General features: G+C 40.2%; 1 protein-coding gene across 3 annotated transcripts in view; it reads right to left on the bottom strand.

Moving 5' to 3' along the window:
• dync2h1 (dynein cytoplasmic 2 heavy chain 1) overlaps positions 1 to 26,498 on the bottom strand; it is a 565,214-nt gene that overhangs the window by 105,527 nt on the left and 433,189 nt on the right. For all 3 annotated transcript variants that reach the window (XM_043691805.2, XM_043691808.2, XM_043691806.2), the window contains 5 exons: positions 25,235 to 25,395; positions 20,436 to 20,561; positions 5,174 to 5,284; positions 3,406 to 3,561; positions 317 to 392 (listed from right to left, as the gene is read on the bottom strand). In XM_043691805.2, the coding sequence (XP_043547740.2) occupies positions 317 to 392; positions 3,406 to 3,561; positions 5,174 to 5,284; positions 20,436 to 20,561; positions 25,235 to 25,395 (630 nt within the window). The remainder of the gene's footprint in view (positions 1 to 316; positions 393 to 3,405; positions 3,562 to 5,173; positions 5,285 to 20,435; positions 20,562 to 25,234; positions 25,396 to 26,498) is intronic.

Below are 26,498 nucleotides of genomic sequence, written 5' to 3'. Positions count from 1 at the left end.
TCTGCATTCTCTCAAGGACTAATCTGAGATCTTATTATCAAATTTAGATGCAATACTTTATTTGAGATCTGACCAGAGCTTTATAAAGGTTTTAAATAATTTCCCCGCATTTGTACCCAATTCATCTACTTACAAAGCCTGAGATTACATATGTTTTGTGGAGCTCTCAATACGTAATGTGGCTTCAAAGATCAATGCCCCTTTTTTATTTGCTAGCAATTAGGAAACAGCCACAAGTGCAAGGACAGGTCTATAAAAATGGAATATTTAACATCGAAATAACCTGAGCACAGTATTTCACTGGAACTTGGCTCACCTTCAAAAAGTCTGTCAATTATTTCAAAGCCTGCACGGAGATCAGACAAAGAAAATTCATAAAACTTGGTCCAACCCTGAAATACAAGGAAACAATGAATTTTTTTCCAGAAATTTTCATGACTATATTTCATATTCATTCATGAGATATGGGCATTGCTGGTTAGGCCAACATTTATTGCCTATTCCTTTTTGCCCTTTATAAGGTGGTAGAGAGCCTCCTTTTTGCAGTCCATGAGGCAGGTACACTCATTGTGATGTCAAGAAGAGAGTTCCAGGATTTTGACCCAGTGACAGTAAAGGATTGGTGATATCACAGTGATTTGTTGGTGTAGGGTGTGAATGCTTAATGTTGGTGGATGGGTTGCCAATCCAGCAGACTGCATTATCTTGGTTTTTGTGGTTTCTTTAGTGTTGGCAGAGATGCATTCATCCAAACAATTAGGATTTTCCATCACACTCCTAACTAGCCCTTGAAAGATGGTTGTTTGGCTTTTCAGAAGACAAGAGGTGAGTTGCTTACTGGAGAGACTCCTGAATTCTAAATGCTTGTTTTAGTCACAGTACTGTTTGGCAGATTTAGTTCAATTTCTGGTCAATGGTAATCCCCAGGAAGTTGATAGTAGAGGACTTAACAACAGTATAGCTGTTGAATTTCAAGGGCAGCTAATTACATTCTGTCTTGTTGGTCAATTGGCATATTATTGCCATGAAGGATACTTGCCATTTATTAGCCCAAGCCTGGGTGTCACCCAGGTCTTACTGGCCATAAACATGGACTGCTTCAGAATTTGTGTCTGATCTTTAGTTTGATTTTACTTTTTTTTGTTTCCTTTGATGCCTTAATAAGAATGTTTTACTCTTCCTTTCAGGTGTTAAGAAATGCAAGGTCCAAACATTCGAGGGTAGTGACACACCTCTGGATCCTACTTCCTTTCCCCTTCCCTCTGATTCCATCCCTTCATTTACTCCCACTTCTTCACCATATTCACAACAGCCTCTGATCTTCCCCTCTTGGATGGTGAATGATCTATGCTCAGCAGAGGATTTAACTTTGTTCCTTAATGCCTCCATGGCATGGCACTAAACTCATTTTTTGATAGATTTGCCTCTGTGTCCACTTCTCTGCACAGGAATCCTCTCCCTGACACACAGACCCTTGCACCCATCTCCAATATTTACCCTACATCTGGACTCCCTCCCGAATTTTTTGCCAACACTTGATCTCTTCACTGAGAATTGTTGATGTGATATTGGCTACTTTAATTGCTCTGCTCTTCTCATGCACTCTAACCTCTCTTCCTCTAAACTTGCTGCACTTCATTCTTTCAGGTCCAATCCCGACTCCATTAGCAAACTGACCAATAAGGATGGTATGGTGGTCACCTGATGTGCTCATCTTTACCTACCAGAGACTGTGCCAACTCTCAGACACATCCTCCTTTCTTCTCCTGGACCATGACCCCACCATTGAACATCAGGCTGCCATGGATCTCTTCTCCCCTAGAGATCTCCACTTCACAGCTTCCTAGCTCATTGTCCCCCAACCATGCACAGCCCACTTCTACCTTCTTCCCTAATGTGGAAGTTCCAGTATTGGACTGGGGTGGACAAAGTCAGCAATTACATGATACCAGGTTATAGTTCAACAGGTTTATTTGAAATCAAGTTTTTAGAGCATTGCTCTTTGTCAGGTGAAGGAGCAGCGCTCCAAAAGCTTGAGATTTAAAATAAACCTGTTGGAATTTAACCTGGTTTCATGACCTCCTTCTCAAAAATCAACAAACAGGACCCACCATTTCAGCCTATGCCTACCCCTCTGTGATTATTTCTTTCTATCCTGACTCTAATCTTTCCTCCTTGCTCAGTCTCTACACACTTATGGTTGTGATCTTTTTGCATCAGCTTCAAAATTTCTAGTTTTCTCATCCTAGTGCCTCCTCTACACAACAGATGGATGTGCAATCACTGTACACATCCATTTCACATCAGGATGGTCTGAAGACTTTCTGCTTCTTCCTTTAAAAAAAAGGCCTGCACATTATCTATACAACATCACCCTCCTTTGCAGAGCGAAGCTAGTTCTCACCTTGAACAACTTTTCTTTTCACAGGTCAAAGGTGCACCATCTGGCTCCCAGCTATGGCTGTCACTTTGTAGGCTGTACAGAACATTCCTTATTCCAGGTCTACTTGAGCACCCATCCCCAACTTTTTCTCCAATACACTGATGATGTCTCCAGTGTGGGCTCCTACTGAATTGTACTGAGTCTGTTGCATTTCTTGCTCTTAATGCGGCCTCCTTTATAGTGGTGAGACCAAATGCAGACTGGGTGATCACTTTGCAAATACCTCCACTCTGTCTGTAGCAATGACCCTGACCTTCCAGTTTTTTGAAATTCCAACAAACTATCTTGCTCTCATGCTAACATTTCTGTCCTAGGTCTGCTGCAATGTTCAAATGAAGCACAACGCAAGCTCAAGAAACAACATCTCATTTAGGCTCAGTGTTGAATTCAATAACTTCAGAAACAGACTGCTTTTCTTCTGTTCTCCATTTCTTTTACATTCATTTCCCCTCACTTCTCACAACCATATTCTGTTTGTGACTTGTTTATTTTGCATTTAGCAGAGAAAATCCATTCTCTCCATTTTACGCCTTCATTTACACCCATTTTACATCTTTTTCCTGTTCTCCATCATTAAGAACTCCTTGGCATTGTATCTCTATGCCATCCTTCCTCTTGCTTCCTCTTCAAAAGTATAAGAACGAACATACTTTCCAACACTTTTCAGTTCTGAAGCAGGGTCATACCAGACTCGAAACCTTAACTCTGTTTCTCTCTCCACAGATGCTGCTAGACCTGCTGAGTTTCTCCAGCATTCTCTGCATTTGTTTCAGATAACCAACATGCCAGTATTTTGTTTTCAATGCTCATTATTTCTCTTCTCTTGCCATCTTTCTCACCACCACCAAAGAGGGGAAAATTGCCCCCTGTGTCTTTGACATACTTAAACTTTAAAGAGTCACTATGAATCAAGTTGAACTTTGCTTTGGTTGTAAATGTTTGCTCAAAACTAGAATACATACTTGAGGGATATACTTCCTCCTTTCCTGACAAACGGCATGAAACCACGCTAAGCTGAAGAGGGATTGTGCACGTTCCAGTATACCCTTCCTAGCAATTTGCTCCGATGTCCAGGATTCATATGTCCTCATCAAGTTCTTCTTCAGACCTGGTGGTGCCTATTAGATCAAACATGAAGAAAAATAAAGATAGGATTCTTAAACATATCCAATCAAAATCATAGTTATACATTTTCTAAAACCATTACGATCTAATTAAGTATGCTGAAATTGTAACAGATAATTCGTTACACACAGAATAGTAATTTATAAGAAGAAAAGTTAATATAAGATTTGCAATTATTTTGATGTTTCAGAAATTTGATATTCAGTTACTATTACGAATAAAGCTGTCTAAGATTTCTAGTCAGTGTTATTTATGTTGGGTATTTTTTCTACCATGTTAATCTAAGAGGAAGAACTAAGAACTTTGAATCAGTTTTCACAGTTACTGGAGAGACTCCTAGATTCTAAATGCTTGTGATTGTAGTTGTAGGATTGTAACTTGTGATTGTAGTTGTACGACTCTTGCGACTAGAAATCTTAGACAGCTTTATTAGTAATAGTAACTGAATATCAAATTTCTGAAACATCAAAATAATTGCAAATCTTATATTAACTTTTCTTCTTATAAATTACTATTAAATAGATAGAAGTGACTGAGTTAAAAATCCTTTCTTTATTCCTACATTAAAAAGCCTGGAGACTTAAATGCTTCAACAGTCTTGACAGTGCGTTTATGTACCTTTTACACACAAAATGTAGCCCAAAGGTGCTACATTTATGGGAGCAGGACTTGAGTTCTAGCCACTTCACCAGAGTCTCACTGTCCTGGTGAGAACCTGGGCCATTTATTCCAATTTTAAAACAATATAAACAATACATTCTTTGTAAATGATAGGTTTTTTTTCCAATGATTCATTATCAAAGTGTAAGTAATAAGCTTAAACTCCACTTGTGGATTCAACCTACTACATATTCTAATGCAATAACTCTATGAGATCATTTTAAATGAGAAAAATAGATAAATGGCTTATATACTCATAAGGATTTTAAAAACTACACAAGTGAAGTAATACAGGGATATAGAGTTTTTTCAGCATGGAAAAAGGCCCTTTGGCCTATTGTGTCCATATTCAAACATCCATCTATTTTAATCCCACTTTCCAACAATGACCTTACATGTTTGATGTTTGAGTTGTCATCACTTAAACATTGAGAGTCCCTGCCACTACCACCCAGATGCCACTACCTCTGTATTAAGATTATGTTACCCCAAATTGCCTCTAAACCTTCTGTTCCTTACCTAAAAAGATTTGCCTCCAATTATTGACTCCTGTACTAAGAGAAACATTTTTCCTTCTCTACCCTGTGCATGCCCCTCAGAATGTTGCACATCTGAATCAGATACCTCTCAGCCTTCTTTGCTCTGACAAAAACAATCCCAGTCTATCTGGTCTCTCTTCATGGCTGAATTGCTCCAGCCCAGGCAACATCCTGGTGAATCTCTACTGCACCCTCTCTTATGCAATCATTTATTTTCTATAATGTGTGAACCAGAATTGCACACAGTACTCTAGCTGTGACCTAACTAACATTATGTACTGGTTTTGAATGTGTGAAAGGTGGTAGTTACGTCCACTGCACATAATATTAATGTATACATTTGATGCAGTTATTCCTCATTAGAACATTGACTTAAAAAAAATAATTTTCTTGTAAACAGACTTACTTCATAAGTTATTTTCAAACTGGACTGAAGTAATATTGGGGAGAATTTTGGATGGCTTTCAGATGTAAGCCAAAGCCGGAAATTTGTATGTGGCTCAAGTCTATTCAGTTCCTGATTAAAAAAAAACAGAAAATTAATTAACTCATTGAAAAACATGCATTTTTTTATTTAAATGTTCATACTGATCTAACATGCACCAATATATCTTATGATGAACTGTATTTTGCAGCTGTAATTAGGGCAAAACTGACATTACTCATTACTATCACTGTGAAACTGGCAGCAATATTTATTGTAAAAGTTAAGTTCTGCTGAATAGAATAAAATTGTTTTTTGTAAATATACTAATTTTTAAATTACTGCTGAACGACTCACTGGCCCTGAAGAAACCTCATTTTATATTAGTGGAATGTAATCTTAAAAATGTGCCCCCTAGTCCTGGAATTTCCCCATGCGAGAACAAAGACAACAACCACTAACTTTATCGATACAGTTAAGAATGCTCAAGCTCAGCTGTGTGAATAATCAAGGAAGAGGTTATCACGCCCTCAAGACTGGAAATTGAAGTAAACAGGAATCAAACCTATAGATGTGATAGAAAGGGATCTGATATTTGAAAACTGTAAAACTGATGATTTTACATTTGCCATGTTTTTTTGATAGTCTTCGAAGGGTCAGTGTGGACTTGTTGAGCCTAATGGCCTGTTTGCACACTGTATGGTTTCTATGAATTAAGTACAATAACATGATCGATCAAATCAGACTGCAGTTTGGAGGTTTGATTTGTGAATAGTAACATCAGCTGGAATCTTAACATCTTTTAATTTTAAAAATCACAAATAATGCACCTAAGTGCAAAACCCCATCAAAAACTTAAACTGCTTTTTAAAAAATGACTTTTAAGAAAAATGGTGCTCACACTTTGAAAAAACAATCCTGCGTAAACCATATTCGTATGTGCAAATTGACAGAGGGATAAACAGATTCAAAAAGACGAAAGGGCCAAAGGGTTATTATGTGAAGAAAGATTTCCATTTCATGGAATATTGCTGCCAATACTGGAACAGGCAGGAATTGTACAATTGGAATGGACTGCATGTGAACTGAACAAAGACGACGGTGCTAGGAGAAAGAATGAAAAGGACTGTAATTAAAGTTTTAAACTAATAATATGGTGGAAGGAACTGCTAGAATTTACAGAAACCCAATATAAAAGAATCAGCAAATATGAGTAAAGGAACAAGGTAAATGAAGGACTAGCTAAGAGAAATAATGACCAGAGATTAGATAAAGTCACAGAACATAAACACAAAATAACTATTAAAAACAGTAGGAGACGAATAATAATCAAAATTGAGTTAAATTGCTGCCACAGTAATATACTTGGTATTCACAATGTAGTGGATGAACTGGAGGCAATAATATGTGAGAAGATTTAGAGTATAGTGGGATCGGCTAAAACATAAATACATAAAGAAAATTATTGGTACTAAATATTGCAGCATGGGATACATTTAAGAAGGAAAGAGGAGAAGCACAATCACAGTGCTAGGTGCAGATAACAGAATAACAGTAGAGGGAAAAAAAGCTGTAACCAGCAACAAAATAGCTACCAAATCCTTAAGGATTGATTTTAAAGATAAAGTATACAGTGTATAGTGTAGAATGGCAAGTAGAAATAGCTAGAAGAAGGAACTTGCAAAAAAGAAATATGCTGACTCCATGAAAATCCAGGTCATTGCCTTGTCTTTTACATTTTATTAATATTGGTAGTGCCTTTCACTATGAGCTTAAAAATGTCACCCTCTTTCTCAATATAATAAAAAGTAGTCTTTTAGTAGCATGTATCCCCAAACAAAATGCATTATATTGATTCAAATTTCATATATTAGCGCAAATAGAATCTAGGAAAGTAATTGGATTTGTGTATCAGCTTATTGCATGAATTTCTAACAGTGAAAGGATTAGATCTTTAAGTGCATTGGGTAAGAGAGGCCATTGGGATTGGAATACCAAGTATTCCTTGGTATGGGGGCATGAGGGGTCATGGGAGATATGATAAGGAACTTTCAAATTTGTCTATCACAAAAGTTGCTATTTCGGGTTGGGACCCTTCATCAGGACTGGGGACGGGGAAGGGATCTCAGAAATAAATAGAAAAAGAGGGATGGGGCCAGGGAAATGGTTGTCTTTCTTAAGGTTCTCTCGTACAGACTATGGTTCGCAACACCTCTGAGGCACCATAAACCATGACATTTTCAAAATCTGGCCTGACATAGTGAAAATTGCAGAGAATTAAGACATGTAACGGAGGCAATTAGTAGGAGAGTAGGACATGATCTGAACTAATTTGGACCCTTTAACAATCCTGGTGAAAATATGAAGCCCTGTGAAAGGACTTCATAGAGTCATAGAGATGTACAGCACGGAAACAGACCATTTGGTCCAACTCGTCCATGCCGACCAGATATCCCAACCTAATCTAGTCCCACTTGCCAGCACCCTGCCCATATCCCTCCAAACCCTTCCTATTTATATATCCATCCAGATACCTTTTAAATGTTGCCGTTGTACTGGCCTCCACCACTTCCTCTCGCAGCTTGTTGCACACACGCACCACCCTCTGCATGAAAAGGTTGCTCCTTAGGTCTCCTTTATATCTTTCCCTTTTCGCCTAAACCTATGCCCTCTGGTTCTGGACTCCCCCACACGAGGAAAAGACCTTGTCTATTTATGCTATCCATGCCCCTCATGATTTTATAAACCTCTTCAACATCACCTTGCAGCCTCCGTCATTCCAAGGAAAACAGCCCCAGCCTATTCAACCTCTCCCTCTAGTTCGAATCCTCCAACTCAGGCAACATCCTTGTAAATCTTTTCTGAACCCTTTCAAGTTTCACAACATCCTTCTGATAGGAAGGAGACCAGAACTGCACGCAATATTCCAAAAGTGGCCTAACCAACGTTCTGTACTGCCGCAACATGACCTAACACCTACACCAATACTCTGACCAATAAAGGAAAGCATACCAAATGCCGCCTTTGTTATCCTATCTACCTGCGACTCCACTTTCAAGGAGCTATGAACTTGCACTCCAAGGTCTCTTTGTTCAGCATCACTCCCAGGACCTTAAGTGTATAAGTCCTGCTAAAATTTGCTATCCCGAAATGCAACACTTCGCATTTATCTAAATTAAATTCCATCTTTCACTCCTCAGCCCATTGGCTCATCTGATCAAGATCCTGTTGTAATCTAAGGTAACTTTTTTCACTGTCAACTACACTTTCAATTTTAGCGTCATCTGCAAACTTACTAACTATACCTCCTAAGCTCACATCGAAATAAATTATATAAATGATGAAAAGTAGTGGATCCAGCACCAATTCCTGTAGCACTCCACTGATCACACACCTGAAAAACAACCCTCCGCCACCACTCTCTGTCTTCTACCTTTGAGCCAGTTCTGTATCTAAATGGCTAGTTCTCCCTGTATTCTGTGAGATCTAACCTTGCTAACCAGTCTCCCATGGGGAACCTTGTCAAACGCTGTTTTAAAAAATTCTCAAGGTCAAGGACCAGGCTCGCAGGAAAGTAGTCTGACACAGAACAAACAGCCAAGAAGCGAGTCTGCTAGAATATAAGTGTTTTATTCCCCGCAGCGTCGCCACAACCAGGTCTCGTACTTACAACGGGTCTGGTTTATACTCACTCTACGTGTTACCGGAACTGGGAGCCGTCAGTTCTCGTAGAGCGGTTGCCAACAACCCACGCTCGGCGGTTAAACGCAACCCCGGAGCAGACTCACCGAACTGGAGACTTTTCCAGCTGATATACTCTTTTCCAGATATAAACATTCATGTGAATAGCAGAGCAAGGCTAAAAAACACATTCCATTCTGGTTACATACAGATAAGAAGATTCACATGGGGAGGTGTGTAATAAGATTCACACGGGACTAAGCAACACCTCCATTCCGGTTAGATTCACACATGTATTGGGACATAATTTTTAACCGTTTCACCACATTCCACTGCTTGGCCCAATACATGTGTTACATTATGCTTAATTCAGTTCAATTCGTTTCAGTTAATATCAGTTCAGTCAATTCAGTGTAGTTCAATTCAGCTCAGTTCAGGTCTGTTCAGTTCAATTCAATTGTGTTCAATTCAGTTCCGTCCATTTCAATTCAATTTAGCTCAGTTCCATTTTGTTCCGTTCAATTTGATTCACTTCAGTTCAATTCAGTTCAGTTCCACTCAGTTCAGTTCAGTTCAATCCCATTCAATTCTGTTAACTCCGCTTCAGCTTTTTGGACATGCCCACATCCTCCGCTGTACCCCAGGCAAGGGGTTCTTCGGCAGGACTGGGATCCTCTCAAGGGTGGACAGCAGCGACCCTGGGGTTCCTCCGGTCGCCCCCCACCATTTCTCAAACAAACTGCCACGTCATGCCACGGTCCATGCCATCCCGGGACGGTCGGGACCTCCACAGTTTGTTCTTCTGGTTTCTTAGTCTTTTTCCAAAACATTGTTCTGTATCAAAATCTCTCCTCAATTGCGATTGACCCTGCTCGCAGCGCCAAAATGTTTTAAAAAATTCTCAAGGTCAGGTTCGTAGGAGAGTAGTCTGACACAGAACAAACGACCAAGAGGCGAGTCTGCTAGAATATGAGCATTTTATTCCCCGCAGCGTCGCCACAACCAGGTCTCATACTTACAACGGGTCTGGCTTATACTCACTCTACATGTTACCGGAACTGGGAGCCGTCAGTTCTCGTAGAGCGGTTGCCAACAACCCACGCTCGGCGGTTAAACGTAACCCCGGAGCAGACTCACCGAACTGGAGACTTTTCCAGCTGATATACTCTTTTCCAGATATAAACATTCATGTGAACAGCAGAGCAAGGCTAAAAAACACATTCCATTCTGGTTACATACAGATAAGAAGATTCACACGGGGAGGTGTGTAATAAGATTCACACGGGACTAAGCAACACCTCCATTCCGGTTAGATTCACACATGTATTGGGACATAATTTTTAACCGTTTCACCACAAACGCCTTACTGAAGTCCATACAGATCACGTCCATCACTCTGCCCTCATCAATCCTTTTTGTTACTTCTTCAAAAAACTCAGTCAAGTTCATGAGACATGACTTCCCACACACAAAGCCATGTTGACAATCCCTAATCTGTCCTTGCCTTTCCAAATGTGTGTAAATCTTGTCCCTCGGGATTCCCTCGAACAACCTGTCCACCACCAAAGTCAGGCTCACTGGTCTGTAGTTCCCTAGCTTGTTCTTACCACCTTTCTTAAATAGTGGTATCACATTAACCAAACTCCAGTCTTCCAGCACCTCACCTGTGACTATCGATGGTACAAATATCTCAGAGAGGGGCCCAGCAATCACTTCCCTAGCTTCCCACAGAGTTCTAGGGTACACCTGACCAGATCCTGGGGATTTATTCTGGAAAATGTAGGTGCAGAGCATCACCAAGGGAGTAAAGAAGGGAAATCAGACAAAGAAATGTACACATTCTTGATGAAACACAACCATTTTTGTCCATCCTTTTATTTTAAAAAAGCATGAAAAATTAGGCAGACTCTCATGAACAGGCAAATCTTTTGACCAACATTTCTACTAAGCAATCCATTAAGAGAGTGCTTTAAGGTTATGAATTAAAATCAGCAAATGTGCATTTAACTGTACCATTTCTTTTATTTTCAAAAACCTTAATGTACGAAGCATCATTTAGTACCCTTATAACATTTCACAAACACGAAGTAGCTGTTACTATATAGTATTTACAACACAAATAGGTTATTCAGCTCAGTAACCCAAACCAGCAGTGACTAAGTTTTCTTCCACCTTTTTGCACTTACATTCAGCAAAATATCTTCCTATTCCCTTCCCCTTTGGGTATAGAATATATAGAATCCCTACTGTGTGGAAACAGGCCCCTCAACCCAACAAGTCCACACTAAAGAGTATTCTACCCAAACCCGTTCCCCATTACGCTACCTTTAACCCTGACTAATGCACCTAACCTACATATCCCTGAACACTATGGATAATTTAGCATGGCCAATCCACCCTAACGCACATCTTTGGATTGTGGGAGGAAACCGAAGCACCGGCACAGACACAGGGAGAATGTGCAAATTCCACACAGACAGTCGCCCGAGGCTGGAATTGAGCCCGGGTCACTGGTGCTATGAGGCAGCAGTGCTAACTACTGAGCCAAAGTGCTACCCTCAGCTTTCCCTTAGATGAATAAATGCTGACCATGTCAATACTTTCCTGAATTTCTTACTAGATTTTCTAGTGTCTATCTTACATTTGCAGGTGAAATTACTGTCCTGGCTAATACAATTGGGTGGCTCGCTAGTCTAGGGAGCACAGTTAAGAGTCTGGAGTCTCATATAGGCCAGACTAGGTCCAGAGGACATAAGTAAACCAGATGACAATCGTATGATGGCCATCATTGGACATTCAATTTCAGTTTCTTGTTATGTTCAAATTCCATTATTTGCCATGATGGGATTCAAACCCTTGTCCCAAGAGAATTACCTTGCTCTCTGAATTATTTGTCAATAATTACCATTGTGCTATGTGTCACAACCAGATTGATCAACTCAAGACTGGGTATCCATGAGGCAAGGTGAGCCATTACAGCAGAACTGTACTCCAATACAAGCTGAAACTTTCTGGGTCAGCATATTTCCCACTCTGCTGAAAATGTGTTGCTGGAAAAGCGCAGCAGGTCAGGCAGCAGCCAAGGAGCAGGAGAATCGACGGTTCGGGCATGAGCCCTTCTTCAGGAATGAGGAAAGTGTGTCCAGCAGGCTAAGATAAAAGGTAGGGAGGAGGGACTTGGGGGAGGGGTGTTGGAAATGCGATAGGTGGAAGGAGGTCAAGGTGAGGGTGATAGGCCGAGTGGGGGTGGGGGCGGAGAGGTCAGGAAGAAGATTGCAGGTTATGAAGGCAGTGCTGAGTTCGAGGGATTTGACTGAGACAAGGTGGGGGAGGGGAAATGAGGAAACTGGAGAAATCTGAGTTCATCCCTTGTGGTTGGAGGGTTCCTAGGCGGAAGATGAGGCGCTCTTCTTCCAACCGTCATGTTGCTATGGTCTGGCGATGGAGGAGTCCAAGGACCTGCATGTCCTTGATGGAGTGGGAGGGGGAGTTGAAGTGTTGAGCCACGGGGTGGTTGGGTTGGTTGGTCCGGGTGTCCCAGAGGTGTTCTCTGAAACGTTCCCACTCTGCCAAGGTATCAACTTTTGATGAATGAAGGGAGCATCAGACATTCCAAAAAACTAGGAGTCAACCTGATGAAGCTTCAACACTTTTATGCATTGCAAACAGCATAACCAGCAACAGATAGATTAAGTGATTCTATAAAGTAATGGATCAAACCTAATCTCTGCAGTCCTGCCATATCCAACCGTGAATGGTGGGGAGACAACTCACTTGAGGCAGTGATTCCACAAATCCTCAATGATGCAGAGGCACAGCAAATCAGTGCAAAAGCCAAGGCTGAAGAATTTGCAACACCTTCAGCAAAAAGTGTGAGGTACATGATCCATCTTACCCTCCTTCAGAGGTTCCCAGTGTTACAGATGCCAGTCTTCAGATAATTTAATTAAAAAAAAAGGCTAAAGGTACTAGATACTTTAAAGGTAATGGGGCCTGGCAAAAGTACCGAAAACTTGTGCTTCAGAACATGCCGCGGCCATAGCCAAGCTGCTCCAGTAAAAATACAAGGCTGGCATCTACCCAACAATGCAGAAAATTGCCCAACTGTTTCCTGGACACAAAAAGCAGGACAAATCCAACCTGGGGAATTACCATCCCATCAGTGACGTAATATAAGGTATTACTAACAGTGCTACAGTGCTCAGCAACAACCTGCTCACTGATTTCCAGTTTGTTTTCCACCAGAGTCACTCAGTCCCTGATCTCATTATAGTCTTGGCTTAAATATGGATAAAAGAGCTGAATCCCAGAGATGAGATAAGAGTGATTGCCTTTGAAATCAAGGCCCCATTTAACAGTGTGACTTCAAGGAGCTACAACAGGAGTCAATGGGAATCAGAGAAAACTTTCCATTAGTTGGAGTCACACCTGGTGCAAAGAGAAGATCATTAAGTTTATTGGAGGTCTGTTATTTCAGCCCCAGGATAGCAGAATTCCTTGAGGTTGAGTCCTAGACCCACCTGTCTTCAGCTGCTTTATCAATAGCCTTCCGCTAATGATTGAACAATTTTCAGTACCATTTGCAACTACATGAATACTATAGCAGGTCTCTGTTCAAACGCAGCAAGGCCTAGACAATATAAAGGCTTGGATTGACAAGTGTCAAGTGAAGTTTGTGCCACAAAAGTGCCAGGCAATGATCACATCCAAAAAGAAAAAAAAATCTAACATTGCTCCTTGACAAGCAATGACATTGTTATCACTCAATCCTCCCACTATCAATATCCTGGGGTTACCATTGTCCAGAAAATGCACCAGACTACTGTGAATACAGTGGCAACCAGAGCAGGTGAGAAGTTAGGAACCTTGCACCAACTAACTCATCTCCTAACTTCCCAAAGCCTGTCTGCCATCTACAAGGCACAAGTCAGGAGTATGCTGGAATACTCCCCCACTTGCCTGGATGGGTGCAGCTCCAACAATATTCAAGGAGCTTGTTACCATCCAAGACAAAGCAGTGCATTTAATTATCACATTTACAAACATTCTCTTCCTCCATCAACAATGCTCAATAGCAGCAGTGGTAGAAAATACAAGACACACAAAAGAAATTTACCTAGACTTCTCCTATGTCACCTTCCAAACCCAGGGCCATTACCACTTAGAAATTCAATGAGAGTGGATCCATGGGAACACCACAACCTGACAGTTCTGCTCCAAGCCAATGACCACCATGACGTGGAAATACGTCGTCGTTCTTTCCAAGAGAGAGACAAAAACAAAGAGAGAGTGAGAGTGAGAGTGAGAGAGAGACAGAGACAGAGACAGAGACAGAGAACTCAGGAAAGTTGCATGTCACTGTAATTAGTAGGCAGCAAATTTTAGGTCAGGGCTCCAGAGAAGTCTTGTAAACAGTTAGCGCTCACAGGAAACGGTGTGTCATTAATAGTTCAGTACAGCACAGTGGGGTTTAAAAGTCCATAAGCAATACTTGCTTTGTGCATCTGAAAAAGATTAGAGCTTAGGAAAAATCAGAGGGCAATTCTGATCGAAGGAATCTCGCTGATTGTGAAAAGCAGGAGTTGTACTTATGATTATTTCCTGGAGTGTAGTTTCCAAGAATCCAGGACAGCACAGACGAAGGAAAGGAAAATAAACCAAAAACTGGTGAGCAGTCTTTCAATCCATCCATGACAGTCGTGATGTGAAGGTGCCGGTGTTGGACTGGGGTAGACAAAGTCAGAAGTGACTCGATACAAGGTTATAATCCAACAGGTTTATTTGAAATCACGAGCTTTCGGAGTGCAGGTCCTTCATCAAGTGAAGTAGAGGAAAGCACACAGGCACGTAGAATATATAGGTGGATTCTGTGCCTGTGTGCTTCCCTCCACCTCACCTGATGAAGGAGCAGGGCTCCGAAAGCTTGCAATTTCAAATAAATCTGTTGGATTATAATCTAGTGTCGAGTGACTTCTGACTTCATCCATGACAGAGTATGTTTCATGGACAGGTTGTTGAAAACATAGAATTGTAATCTCTTGTGAACAAACATAATATATAAATGGCTACTACTGTATATACAGAATCTTTAGGACATTAAAATAAAAATGCCAACAAAACTGGGACCATGCTGATCTTAAAGCTGCAACTTTATGAAACAAATATTACTTTCTTTGGTACACTGATCCCTATTTCTTGCACAGCAACATAAGGGCACCATGCAACCCACTATATCTGTATTGAGTTAGATCTAAAGGAATTTCACCAATCTACATTCTCCCCAGAGTCCTGTATCTTCCTCAATCTTCAACATCTAATGGATTTGAAGCAATGAATGGTTCTCAAATCACTATGTTTGTTGCCAAACAATAAGTGTAATGATGGGACTTGCTTGGCAGGAAGCTCTGACCTTAAATCATCCGCAAGCCTCCCTAATGAGCTACGCCTGCAGCGATGGAAGCTGACATAACCCAGTTAGTGCTTTGTGTGGGAAGTGCAGCTTTCTTGAGCATTGCCAAAACATCAGAGTGAAGTAGCCCTATTCACATCAGTACATGAAGAGAAGAATGGTGCAAACTCATGGAAACCAGAAATTTTCAGACTCAGCCTGGCACATTGATTGCAGCCTTTCAGAACCAACACATTACACAGGAGCTTAAAGGTTATTTCGGAAAAGAAAATTTAAAAACAAAAGAAAATTGAAAAATTTGCTTGCAACTTCAAGCAAGAGCACAAGCTTTTCTTTTAACCAAGTTTCTTATAGCATTTGCCGCAGCAGCATATTTAGCTCACTGCAAATACACCTCAACAGTTTTTTTCACTATTATAGACCAGTCTTAAAATGGGAAAGAAAACAGTGTTTTATGTTTGCAATAGGAGTTTTATGCCCCATAAGGAAGCAGAAAGTTGTGCAGTTCATTCATTAGAGCTATGGCCATTCTCATCAATTTTCTGCTTGTGATTTTGGGATGCCTAAAAAAGGGTTAAATGGGGAGGGAAATCTTGCAAAACTTTAGATCTATTAAAGATTTGCATGAATAAGTCTCAGTTCTCCTATATCTATTGTTGAATAAGTACATATGTCAATTATCATGCATTATTTTAATTGGAAGAAAAATTATTTCTAAACAATTGTGGTTCCCATAGATGAATTTAAATTTGCAATCACATAGTACTTGCTCAAATTTTCATTATTGGTACTGTTGATATCTAGTTTCATCATGCCATTTTTAGGAGAGGGAGCTACATATTAATGAAGCAAGATGTAAGGTTAATGAGGCTGTTAATTAATAATAATTCACATTAATAGGCACCTGGCTACTGCTTAGTGTGAATCACACCTTAAAACTTGGAAAACGCAACCCATTGCTCGAATGTCCAAATGGATTTTCTTGGAGTTCTCAGACGATTCCCAAATTTCATGCCATACCTCACATTATTCAGGTCCCTATAAGATTCTGCCCTGAAAATAATCATCTAAAATTTCTTCTTATCATATTTTAGGAAAGACACTAACTGATTTTATATAAATAGAACAGTCAGAATAGTAGAAGGAATTTCAGATGATATTTATGATCCATTTCTGAATTTAAAGATCTTTCTTCTTGAAGTATGCTCATTCCTTAAGAAATCAGAACTAGAAGATGAAACAAGCCAGAGAGTTTCCCTTTATTCAGGAAGCAGTGCTATTTGTCATAACAGAATCCTTACACTGTGGAAACAGGCCCTTCGGCCCAACAAGTCCACACCAACCATCCAAAGAGCAACCCAGCCAGACCCATTCCCCGACCCTGTTACTCTACATTTACCCTGACTAATATACCTAACCTATATATCCCTGAACGCTATGGGCAATTTAGCATGGTCAACTCACTTAACCTGCACATCTTTGGACTGTGGGAGGAAACCCATGCAGACAGGGGGAGAATGTGCAAACTCCACACACACACACAGTCACCCGAGGCTGGAATCAAACCTGGGTCCCTGGCGCTGTGAGGCAGCAGTGCTAACCACTGAGCCACTGTGCTGCCCCACAAATCTTGAATAATAGGTCTTGATCTATTATTGTTCAGTTAATTGGTAAACTAGAACTAGGAAACCATATTATCACATGCACCACTTTTAGGGAGGATCACCACAAAGTTGAAAAAGCCATTAACCCACCCAAACCTGCATTTATAAAAATAAAATAACTTAAAATGAATGACAACCACACATTTTTAAAATGGTGCTTTAGGGGAAAGAATATAAACAAAAGGCTAATATTTCAAATGGATTAAGTGTTGTGGGTTTGAAAATATACTTACTGAACATTTCAAAAGAAAAGAAATTGGCCCATTAAATTGAATAGTAACACAAAGTGATCCCACTTTGTGATACCAGTGCATAGATTCAAATAAGTCTGACCTCACGAGAACAGCATCAAAGTTAAAGTGGTAACATCACAAAATATATTGAGATTGTGAAAACTGATTTTGTAATAAGTAAAATGACAAGTAAATTAGAACAGTGTTATCAGGAAATAGGAGAAAAATTCAAATGAACATGCTATCAAATGTATTATGCCACATGGAGAATAATTCAGGGCTGCCCAAATTTAAGCAAATTATGCCATCAACATTTAGACAATTAAAACTGATGAAAACAACACTAAATATGTAAAGCTTGCTGTGTTCTTTTAAAATAAAGACATCTCTCTTCTCACTCAAAATAACTTTTATGGCAGTCCAAAGTCAGAAACATCATCAATTCAATAGCATGACAGACTTGCGGTATCATAGTCCACTGTAATATATTAATGTAATTCTTTTGGTTTTAGACTCCAAGTTGATTTCTGCCAATTTATATTCCTTTTCATGAGTGTCCTTCCTGGAGGTCTCAAGATCTCAAATCTCTTGGTACATAAATAATCAGTTACACTACCTAAAAGAAAATCCTCGCATAATTTCACACTTCTCATCTGGGTAGTGTTAGGCTAATAAATCTAAACAATGTTTCCCAAGCCATAACATTTCTTGTTGGTTTGGTTGGCCTTTATTACCTCACCATGCACTCTAACGCACAGTTGATTTTAGAGTATCAAACTTCATCAGCCATTTCATAAAGTTAGGTGCTTTGGTATTATGGATGGAGTTAAATAAAAATCTTATTCTTAAATATTTTCCTAACCATTAAGATTATTTTGTGATTAAAAAAACTTGAATAAAAAAAGAAAATAAGACATATGCTGGGGCAAAATGTACTTATCAATTTATCTATGGCCTCAGTTTAAGAATTAGTGGTCAGAAAACCAAAAGAAAAACTGGATCAAGTACTCATGGCATATATGAATGTCCAGTTTTGGATTGTAGTTCTAAAACTGGAATGGAGCCTCACACTTGTAAAATCTAAAGTACCTAATGCTAATTTCAGTCAGCACACAGCAAACTTCACATACGCTTTCCAAAATGGCATGCATCACATTTCCAGGATGGTGATCGGGGTGGAATCTATCTAACCTTACTTTTTCACCCAGCAAATAGATGCAATAATATCCTTCGCTTCCCTTGTTTTTTTGTACAAATTTTGCTTGATCTTTAGCTCCAGCTAAGCTCCACACAAAGAATTGAAATACATTCCTGGACAGGTATATTTTATTTACATGACCACTGTCAATAAACTTGACAGTAATTTGCAGTAAATTACCTCAAAGATTATAAAATATTCGAAGATATGACTTCTTCTCAATTACATTTTAAAATCTTTCCTTTAAATTTATGAAATGTTCATTAATTACCAAACTTGCCTCATTAACTATCTAGAAGGAGAAAGTGAGGACTGCAGATGCTGGAGATCAGAGCTTAAAAATGTGTTGCTGGAAAAGCGCAGCAGGTCAGGCAGCATCAAAGGAACAGGAGAATTGATGTTTCGGACATAAGCCCTGATGACATCCCTCACATTTGATTCTGCCCCAATCTTACTACATGCTGTTCCCAGAAGAACTCACCACTCAGTAAATATCCCAGAATTCACCATATCCCTTGCCTCCACGACATTTTTAAAAGTCCATTGTGCACTGGGAAAAGCACTATCTTCCCAGAGCTGGCCTGCATGGTTCCTAAGATTTACGCTGGACATGACATACAGGAAGAAATCAGACCTCCTCTTTGCAGGCAAGTGAAGGTCCTACTGGATGTGTAAGTACAGATGCAGGACTTCCTCTTTTCCCAGGACTAACAATAGAAGTCACAAACAATGCAAACTTGGATGGAGGTTACCACACCCCCACCAGGTTAAAGCAGTCTGTAGGAATGTGGAGCACGGTGGGCAAAACATTAATACCCTTCTTCACTCTGCCAACATAAGTGCCACCATCTTCTCTCTGAACCTCAGACTCATTCTATCTCTGCTACTGGATCCACTACCAAGGCTTATGCTCTAGCACTCTTATTATTGCCTTCAACATTTTCCCTCACTCTCCGTTATCCTCAACACTCAACACCACTAACTGTACATCCAAGCCTTCCCAAGTTCCTCAACTGGTGTGAAGGCTGCCCTTTATCAACCATATCAGGACTCCCAAGCAAAGACTATCTTCCTTCACTTGGCTGAGGCCTGCTAACAACTATGACATGTTTCTTTCCTTTGTGTCTGTGCAAAAGTGCAAGGCAAGGCAATGCAGGACAGGAATGCTCGGAGCCCACCCAGCTCAGCTCAGAATGAGTGCGTGCTATGGCAGCAAGTGATGAGTCTGGAGATGTAGCCTGGTGCAGTGCATGAACTGTACATGTGTCCCTGAATTCACAGTGTCCTTGTTGAAGCATTGCAATGAAAGCTGCAAGTTCATCTCAAGGTGCAGCATTGAAGTTCAGAAGCATCCTGCAAGTGAATCAAAGATGTGCCACACAAGGGTTCTTAAAGACAAGTGCATGTCAGATGTCAATGGAAGTGGGTGAGTGTGGCCCTTGCCCATGGAACGTGCCCTGTGATGTTGGTGCCTGGTGCCTCACATGGAAGTCCTATATAGCAAGCAGCAACCTGAATTTGTTGTGTACTCACTGGATTTCATTTGAACTTTTCTCAACATTTAGCTTGTTTGCAGAGTTTGGTGAGAAAGAAAGCTTAATACTAATAAGGTGAGTGGGTTATCAAGAAACCAGTTAACAAGCAGTAATTCCCCTTAACTGGCAACTGCCCAGTGAGGAATGGACTGTGTAGCTATTTGATATAATATGGTTCCCATTTTGATTCTTTGATTGTTAACTGCAAATATTTTCTTTCTATAAATCTTTAACAAGAACGGTTTTATTGAAATATATAGCAGATGGATCAGAAACCTAAACTAAAAGAGCTTAATCAAAACAAAAATCAGTTTGTGTATAAAAATATCAAAGATTTGATATTCCAACAGTCAAGGTTATGATATTCATAATGGCTTGAAAAATTGTCATGTACAGTTTACTGTGAAAAGAGATTTATCCAGTGAACATTTTAACATATTATAAAAACAAATTACTCACAGGTTGGCAGGGTTTTTAAGTATAAGGGATGACTGTAACTCTAAATACATTTAAACAATCCTTACCTTTTCCAAAACTGGCAGCCAGACTGTAACCAGATGCAAGTTCTTTAAACACAACCATTCTCCATTGCGTGCACATTCTTTTAATGTTTGGATGGCTATATCAGCTTGACCCTGGCCCATAGCCACCTGCAGAGGTAGAACAAAACATAATTTTTTTGTCTCTGCTAATGCCTTTGAAATGATAAATGTTTAATCATCATGAGTGGCTAGTTAAACAAAGAGAACTAAACAGCTGTGATATCATACATTAAAACTTAACTGATATAATAAGTTAACTGATATATTATAGTATCAGATATGCACTATAAAAGATAAGTTCTATGATTTCCACCATTTTTTTTAAAAGCACATATTAATTACATTAAAGCATATAAATTAGGAGCATGAGTCAGCCATTTAGTCCTTTTGAGGCTTCAAGATCTGCCATTTAGTAAGATCTTGGCTGTTCTGATTGCAGATTCAATTTCACATTTCTATCTACCCCAATAACATTTTATTCCCTTGTCAGTCAGGAATTCATCTACTCAGTTGTACAAATATTCAATGACCTTACCTATAATGGTCTCTGGGGAGGAGTATTTCAAAAGCTCTCAATTATTGGAGAGAGAAAATACTCATCTCCATCTTAAATGGATGACTCCTTATTTGTAAATTGTATTCCCTAGATGTAATCTGTCCTTAATCACGGGGGAACCTCCTTTCAGCATTTTCCATATAAAGTCACCTCAAGATCTTATGTACTCCAATATGATTACCTCTCAGTTTTCTATAATTCAATGGATACAGATTAAATCTTTCTTTCTATGATAACTCTTCTTCCCAGGCCTCAATTGAGTGAACCTTCTCTGAATTGCATCTGATACACTTAAATTCTTTCTCAAGTAGGGGGATGAAGTTTACACTTTGGCTGCAGTCCCATCTTTTAAAATCAATTAAACTGCATTATCAAGTGCTTTAGAGATGATTTACATGCATTAAATCTTGGCGCTCTGAATATTTTTACATTTTTCAACCTGCATTAAGTTAGCTCTCTACCTGCTACTACAAGCTCCCATCCAAGAGATCAACCGACCAAGTTTTAAAATATTTTGATCCTTCTAAAAATGACTTTTGATCAAAAAAGAGAAAATAATGTTTTAGACTAAATGGATCACCTAATGATATCAAACATATATCTTTCCCATTGTATTACCAAATTATGTCCTCACATTGATATTACAAGCTTTCTGAAATATTCTGAATTGCAAGGGCAAATATTGGAGGTTTAAAATATTAACCCAGTAGCAAATACAGTTTCAATTACTTTCTATGCTATTTGTTTCAAAGGCAAAGAATAGAATCGAGCAGATTCTATAATTATGGAAGGACGCAATGGCCTAAAGGTATTATCACTAGACTATTAATCCAGGAACTCAGCTAATGTTCCGGGGATCCGGGTTCAAATCCCACCATGGCAGATGGTGGTATGTGTATTCAATAAAAAAAGTCAATTGTCAATAAAAACCCATCTGGTTCATGACTGTCCTTCAGGGAGGGAAATATGGCCTACATAAGACTCCAAATCCACAGCAATTTGGTTGATTCTCAACTACCTTCTGGGCAATTAGGAATGGGCAATAAATGCTGTCCTAGCCAGCAATGCCCACATCCTGTGGATGAATAAGACAGATACCTAGGATGAGGGAGTTGGATTTTATGGAGGTGTATATTGCTTTCACACATCCCCACCTTGCAAGTATCAGCTGAGGCATCTAAAAACAACGCACCCCACAGTCCAAATGTCTTGCCGACAAGATAATCCTAATTCCTTGCCAGAGTCTAAACAGATCAGGAATGGCAATTCTGCCTCTCAGGAAGAGGAAATCTCATTTCTGAGTTTTCTAAACCGACTCAATTAGCCAACTGCTCAGGCAATGCCAGAGTTGTGGGTATTGCTGAGGTAACACACAGGCCCATACAGCACCTTAATGGATCCTGAAGCCAGGTAACACCCTTGAATTAAGTGCAGGGAGGGATGAGGCAGCCTGGCCACTGGAACTCGTGGTGGTGCCAGGTGCATTTGAAAATTATGGAAGTCAGGTGGGGAGGAATAATAGGGCTGGCTCTAATATGAATTGGGCATGATCTATAGGATAAGTTAGCCAGCTTGTCTGCCTTTTAATCACTTTGGTTTAAAAAAGTAGCCTTCCCATTCCTGCCTGCCTTGCACACCCACTTGCCAACTCATGCCAACCAGGACATGGCATGGGCCGTATAATATTTAGCTCAGTCCATTTGATAACAAATTCATTTGAACATTCATTATCAAATTTAAAATGGAAGGCGCATTTCCAATTTCAGGGCCTGCCCAAGTTGGATCTGTATTAGGGGAGGACAGGACGGTGGAAGGGTAATATTCTACCTACTTTACATAGCTGTGCTGCAGCAACTAGCCCAATAAGGGGCTGTAAATACCCAGATTAGGGTTTTTGCCAGATAGATAACAGACATCATTGCTCTGCAATAAGGCAGAATGTAAGAATTTCATGCCTATAGATTCATCATGTTACTCCGCATTTTTCTTCGCTAAAGAAGTTCCCAGTTTACTAATTTGTTTCAGATGGATATAACCTCTCAGGATAGGTATGACCCTTTTAAATTGCTTTTGATCTTTCTCAATAAGTCTACACACAGACTTTATAATTTGTAGACCAGCGTGAAATGTGGATCGGTATAAGTTACCCTGGACAACACATGGTGAGGATATTTACACACACAGTTGCTACTAGCATGCACAGCAGATGGATCTTGACATTATTCATTTTCAATGGTGAATTGACAGCCAGCAGTGACATTTTTAGAGCTCAACATTCCACATAACTTCCTCTTATAACCTCAGAGATGAGCACATATTCACCAGTAGAAAGTGCACTTCAAGGAGTCAAAATTACTTCAGATTAGTTTCTGGTTGTTGTCTCAATTCTGCAGCAGTGGGCAATGTACATTGTGTTATCGGTCATTAGGGAATCGGAGTTGCAGTAGCACCATGCAAAGTTTCATAAAGGTAATAACAGTAGTAGCACCAACATTCTTTCAATTTCAGAGTTGACCCGGAATCTCTCCCACCTTAACTGAATTCCCTTGCGGATACCACCGATATGCTCTAGATTTGCAGATAGATACTCAACTAGCTTCGCTACATCATGAATATATTTTCCTTGGTGAGACTCAAACATGGTGCTTCTTGTCTAGAGACAGGGACTCTATCCATTATACACAATCTTTCCTGCAATTTAGATGAGGAGTTGGAGAATGGCTCTCAGCAGCTGGCCACATTCATCCAGGACTTATAAGGAACAACTCTTGCACCTGAACTTCAGCAAGGAACAAGATGTGAAGTCTCATTACTTCTGTAATGAGGTACTCACTGCAAGTGCCACTTGCTGCCAGCCACAAAGCAAGGCAAAAACTCCATTTCCAGTAGCTGTGAGGTGGTGTTGGTAATAACCTTTTATGCATCTAGCTCCTTTCAGACTGAGGACTTTGCAACAAATCATTGTTTGGCCTGCATGGTTACGTCACTGATGCTCCCTATTTATTAACAGCTAACTACAGTTAATTCCTTCCTACCAATAAAATTTAGGTAGAGCCAGTATGTGCTCTAATGTACAAGCTATCCCATGGGACAGTGTGCCAATGACTGCACACACATCACTTTGATGGCACTATGCAGTCAATAATCGGTGCTGAAAATGTGTTGCTGGAAAAGCGCAGCAGGTCAGGCAGCATCCAAGGAGCAGGAGAATTGACGTTTTGGGCATGAGCCCTTCTTCAGGAATGAGGAAAGTGTGCCAAGCAGGCTAAGATAAAAGGTAGGGAGGAGGAACTTGGGGGAGGGGCGTTGGAAATGCGATAGGTGGAAGGAGGTTAAGGTGAGGGTGATAAGGTGAGGGTGATAGGCCGGAGTGGGGTTGGGGGCAGAGAGGTCAGGAAGAAGGTTGCAGGTTAGGAAGGTGGGGGGAGAGGAAATGAGGAAACTGGAGAAATCTGAGTTCATCCCTTGTGGTTGGAGGGTTCCTAGGCGGAAGATGAGGTTGGGTTGGTTGGTCCGGGTGTCCCAGAGGTGTTCTCTGAAACGTTCCGCAAGTAGGCGGCCTGTCTCCCCAATATAGAGGAGGCCACATCGGGTGCAGCGGATGCAGTAAATGATGTGTGTGGAGGTGCAGGTGAATTTGTGGCTGATATGGAAGGATCCCTTGGGGCCTTGGAGGGAAGTAAGGGGGGAGGTGTGGGCGCAAGTTTTACATTTCTTGCGGTTGCGCCTCATCTTCCGCCTACGAACCCTCCAACCACAAGGAATGAACTCAGATTTCTCCAGTTTCCTGCATGCTTAGAGTTGAATTCATTATTTTGTCTTCAAATAGAATGTTTGTATGCATTTCACTCAAAAAATAAAGAGACCTCCATATGTTATGATCAGCTTAATTTACTTGATTATATATCCAATTTCTAAAATGGCCATAAAGACTTCTGGTTTGTACAACAAATACATAACAGAGTTACCGCAGTCCCCAATTTTTAACCTAAAATTATTAATTAGCCAACAAATACTTAAAATACTATCTTTTACTCTAACTACTATTCAGCAAAGGTTTTAGTGGATACCAATAAATGGCTTATTATCTTTGCTAAAGAGTATTCACTGAATATCATATGAATGCTTTAAATGTTCATTTGTAAATAAAAGCATGTCATTTTCTAGATTAGTAATGGCAATGACAGCTTGATACTATGTGAAAGTTTCCCTCTTGTTTCCATACCTCATGGAAATTTTCTCTCCCAATAGTTTCACTGGCCAACTCTTGAAGCTCTTGGGAAGGATCAGCACCAGGTGAAATTATAATGAGAACCGGCTCAGCTGCCAACGTCTCTGTTAAGAGACGCTTCAGATTCAAAGGTGGTGGGGACAATTCTTTCATTCCTATAAGAAAGTAAATCCTGCTTAACATTTCAAATAATGGATATTATTTCCTGATAGCAAAACAAATATAAATAGACACAGTATATTAAAACTCCATTGGTGCAATAATAAAACAAGTAAAATAGTGAAAAGAAAACAAATATTGCTTCAACATTCTTGAACTCAAATATAATAAAGTAATGAAAGATTGCAAACACACTGTAAATAACACACTGCATAGACAAAGACATGCTGAAGCCAGCTGACAGCTTGTGTACATCTGCAAGCTGAAGCTGAACTGTAGCAAGCCACATTTGATGTGACAAATTGACATAATGGCCTCGATCTTCTGACGAGAAAAATCATTGTAGCACCAAATACTGGAGTTGTGCATCAGGACCATACAGAAGGCCCAATGTAGGGGACTCCCCAGGAATTGCCCTGCAAGTTGAAACTTCCATTGAGTAATTACCCAGCATCACCCAGGAAGGCTTTGAATAATTTAGAGTTGGAGTCGGAGACTTCCAGTTTCAAATTGACTAAAAAAACTCAGAGAAATTAAAACTAACTAACTCTAGGCTAAGTATGAAACTGAGACTCCCCAATTCACTGTTGACACCATATTTTTGATGGCCATGCACAGCTGAACATAGTGCCTAACCATCCCATAACTCCTCCCCATCTCTCTGGACCCAACAATTTCAGATCTTTCTCCAAACCTGACTCTTAGCCAACCACCTCCAACACTGTACCTACCACAGACACCACCAAAGTCCTCCCACAGCTGAACTCAACACCCAAATCTCTGCAGATCTAACACCCACCATTTCTGCAAACACCTGACTCTACCATCTTACAAGGATCCAACCCCCAGCATAACTACAAGGATCAGAGCCCCACCATCTCCACAAGGAACCAACCCCCCCCCTTCCGTCATCTCCCATGGACCTGACGACCACCATCTGCCCATTGACAAGACCCCCACCATCTCCGCAAGGACCCAACTCTCCATGGACCCATTCCCTGCTGACTCCCATCATGGACAAGGCCCCCACCCCAATCCCCATAAACACAACCCCACTGACTCCCCATGGACCCAATCCCTGCCAATTCCTACTGAATCC

Source organism: Chiloscyllium plagiosum, unplaced genomic scaffold, assembly GCF_037043375.1.
Source record: "Chiloscyllium plagiosum isolate Xiang-an unplaced genomic scaffold, Cpla_swu_hap1 HiC_scaffold_6, whole genome shotgun sequence".
Lineage (NCBI taxonomy): Eukaryota > Metazoa > Chordata > Chondrichthyes > Orectolobiformes > Hemiscylliidae > Chiloscyllium > Chiloscyllium plagiosum.
This window is presented reverse-complemented; position numbering and strand designations above follow the sequence as displayed.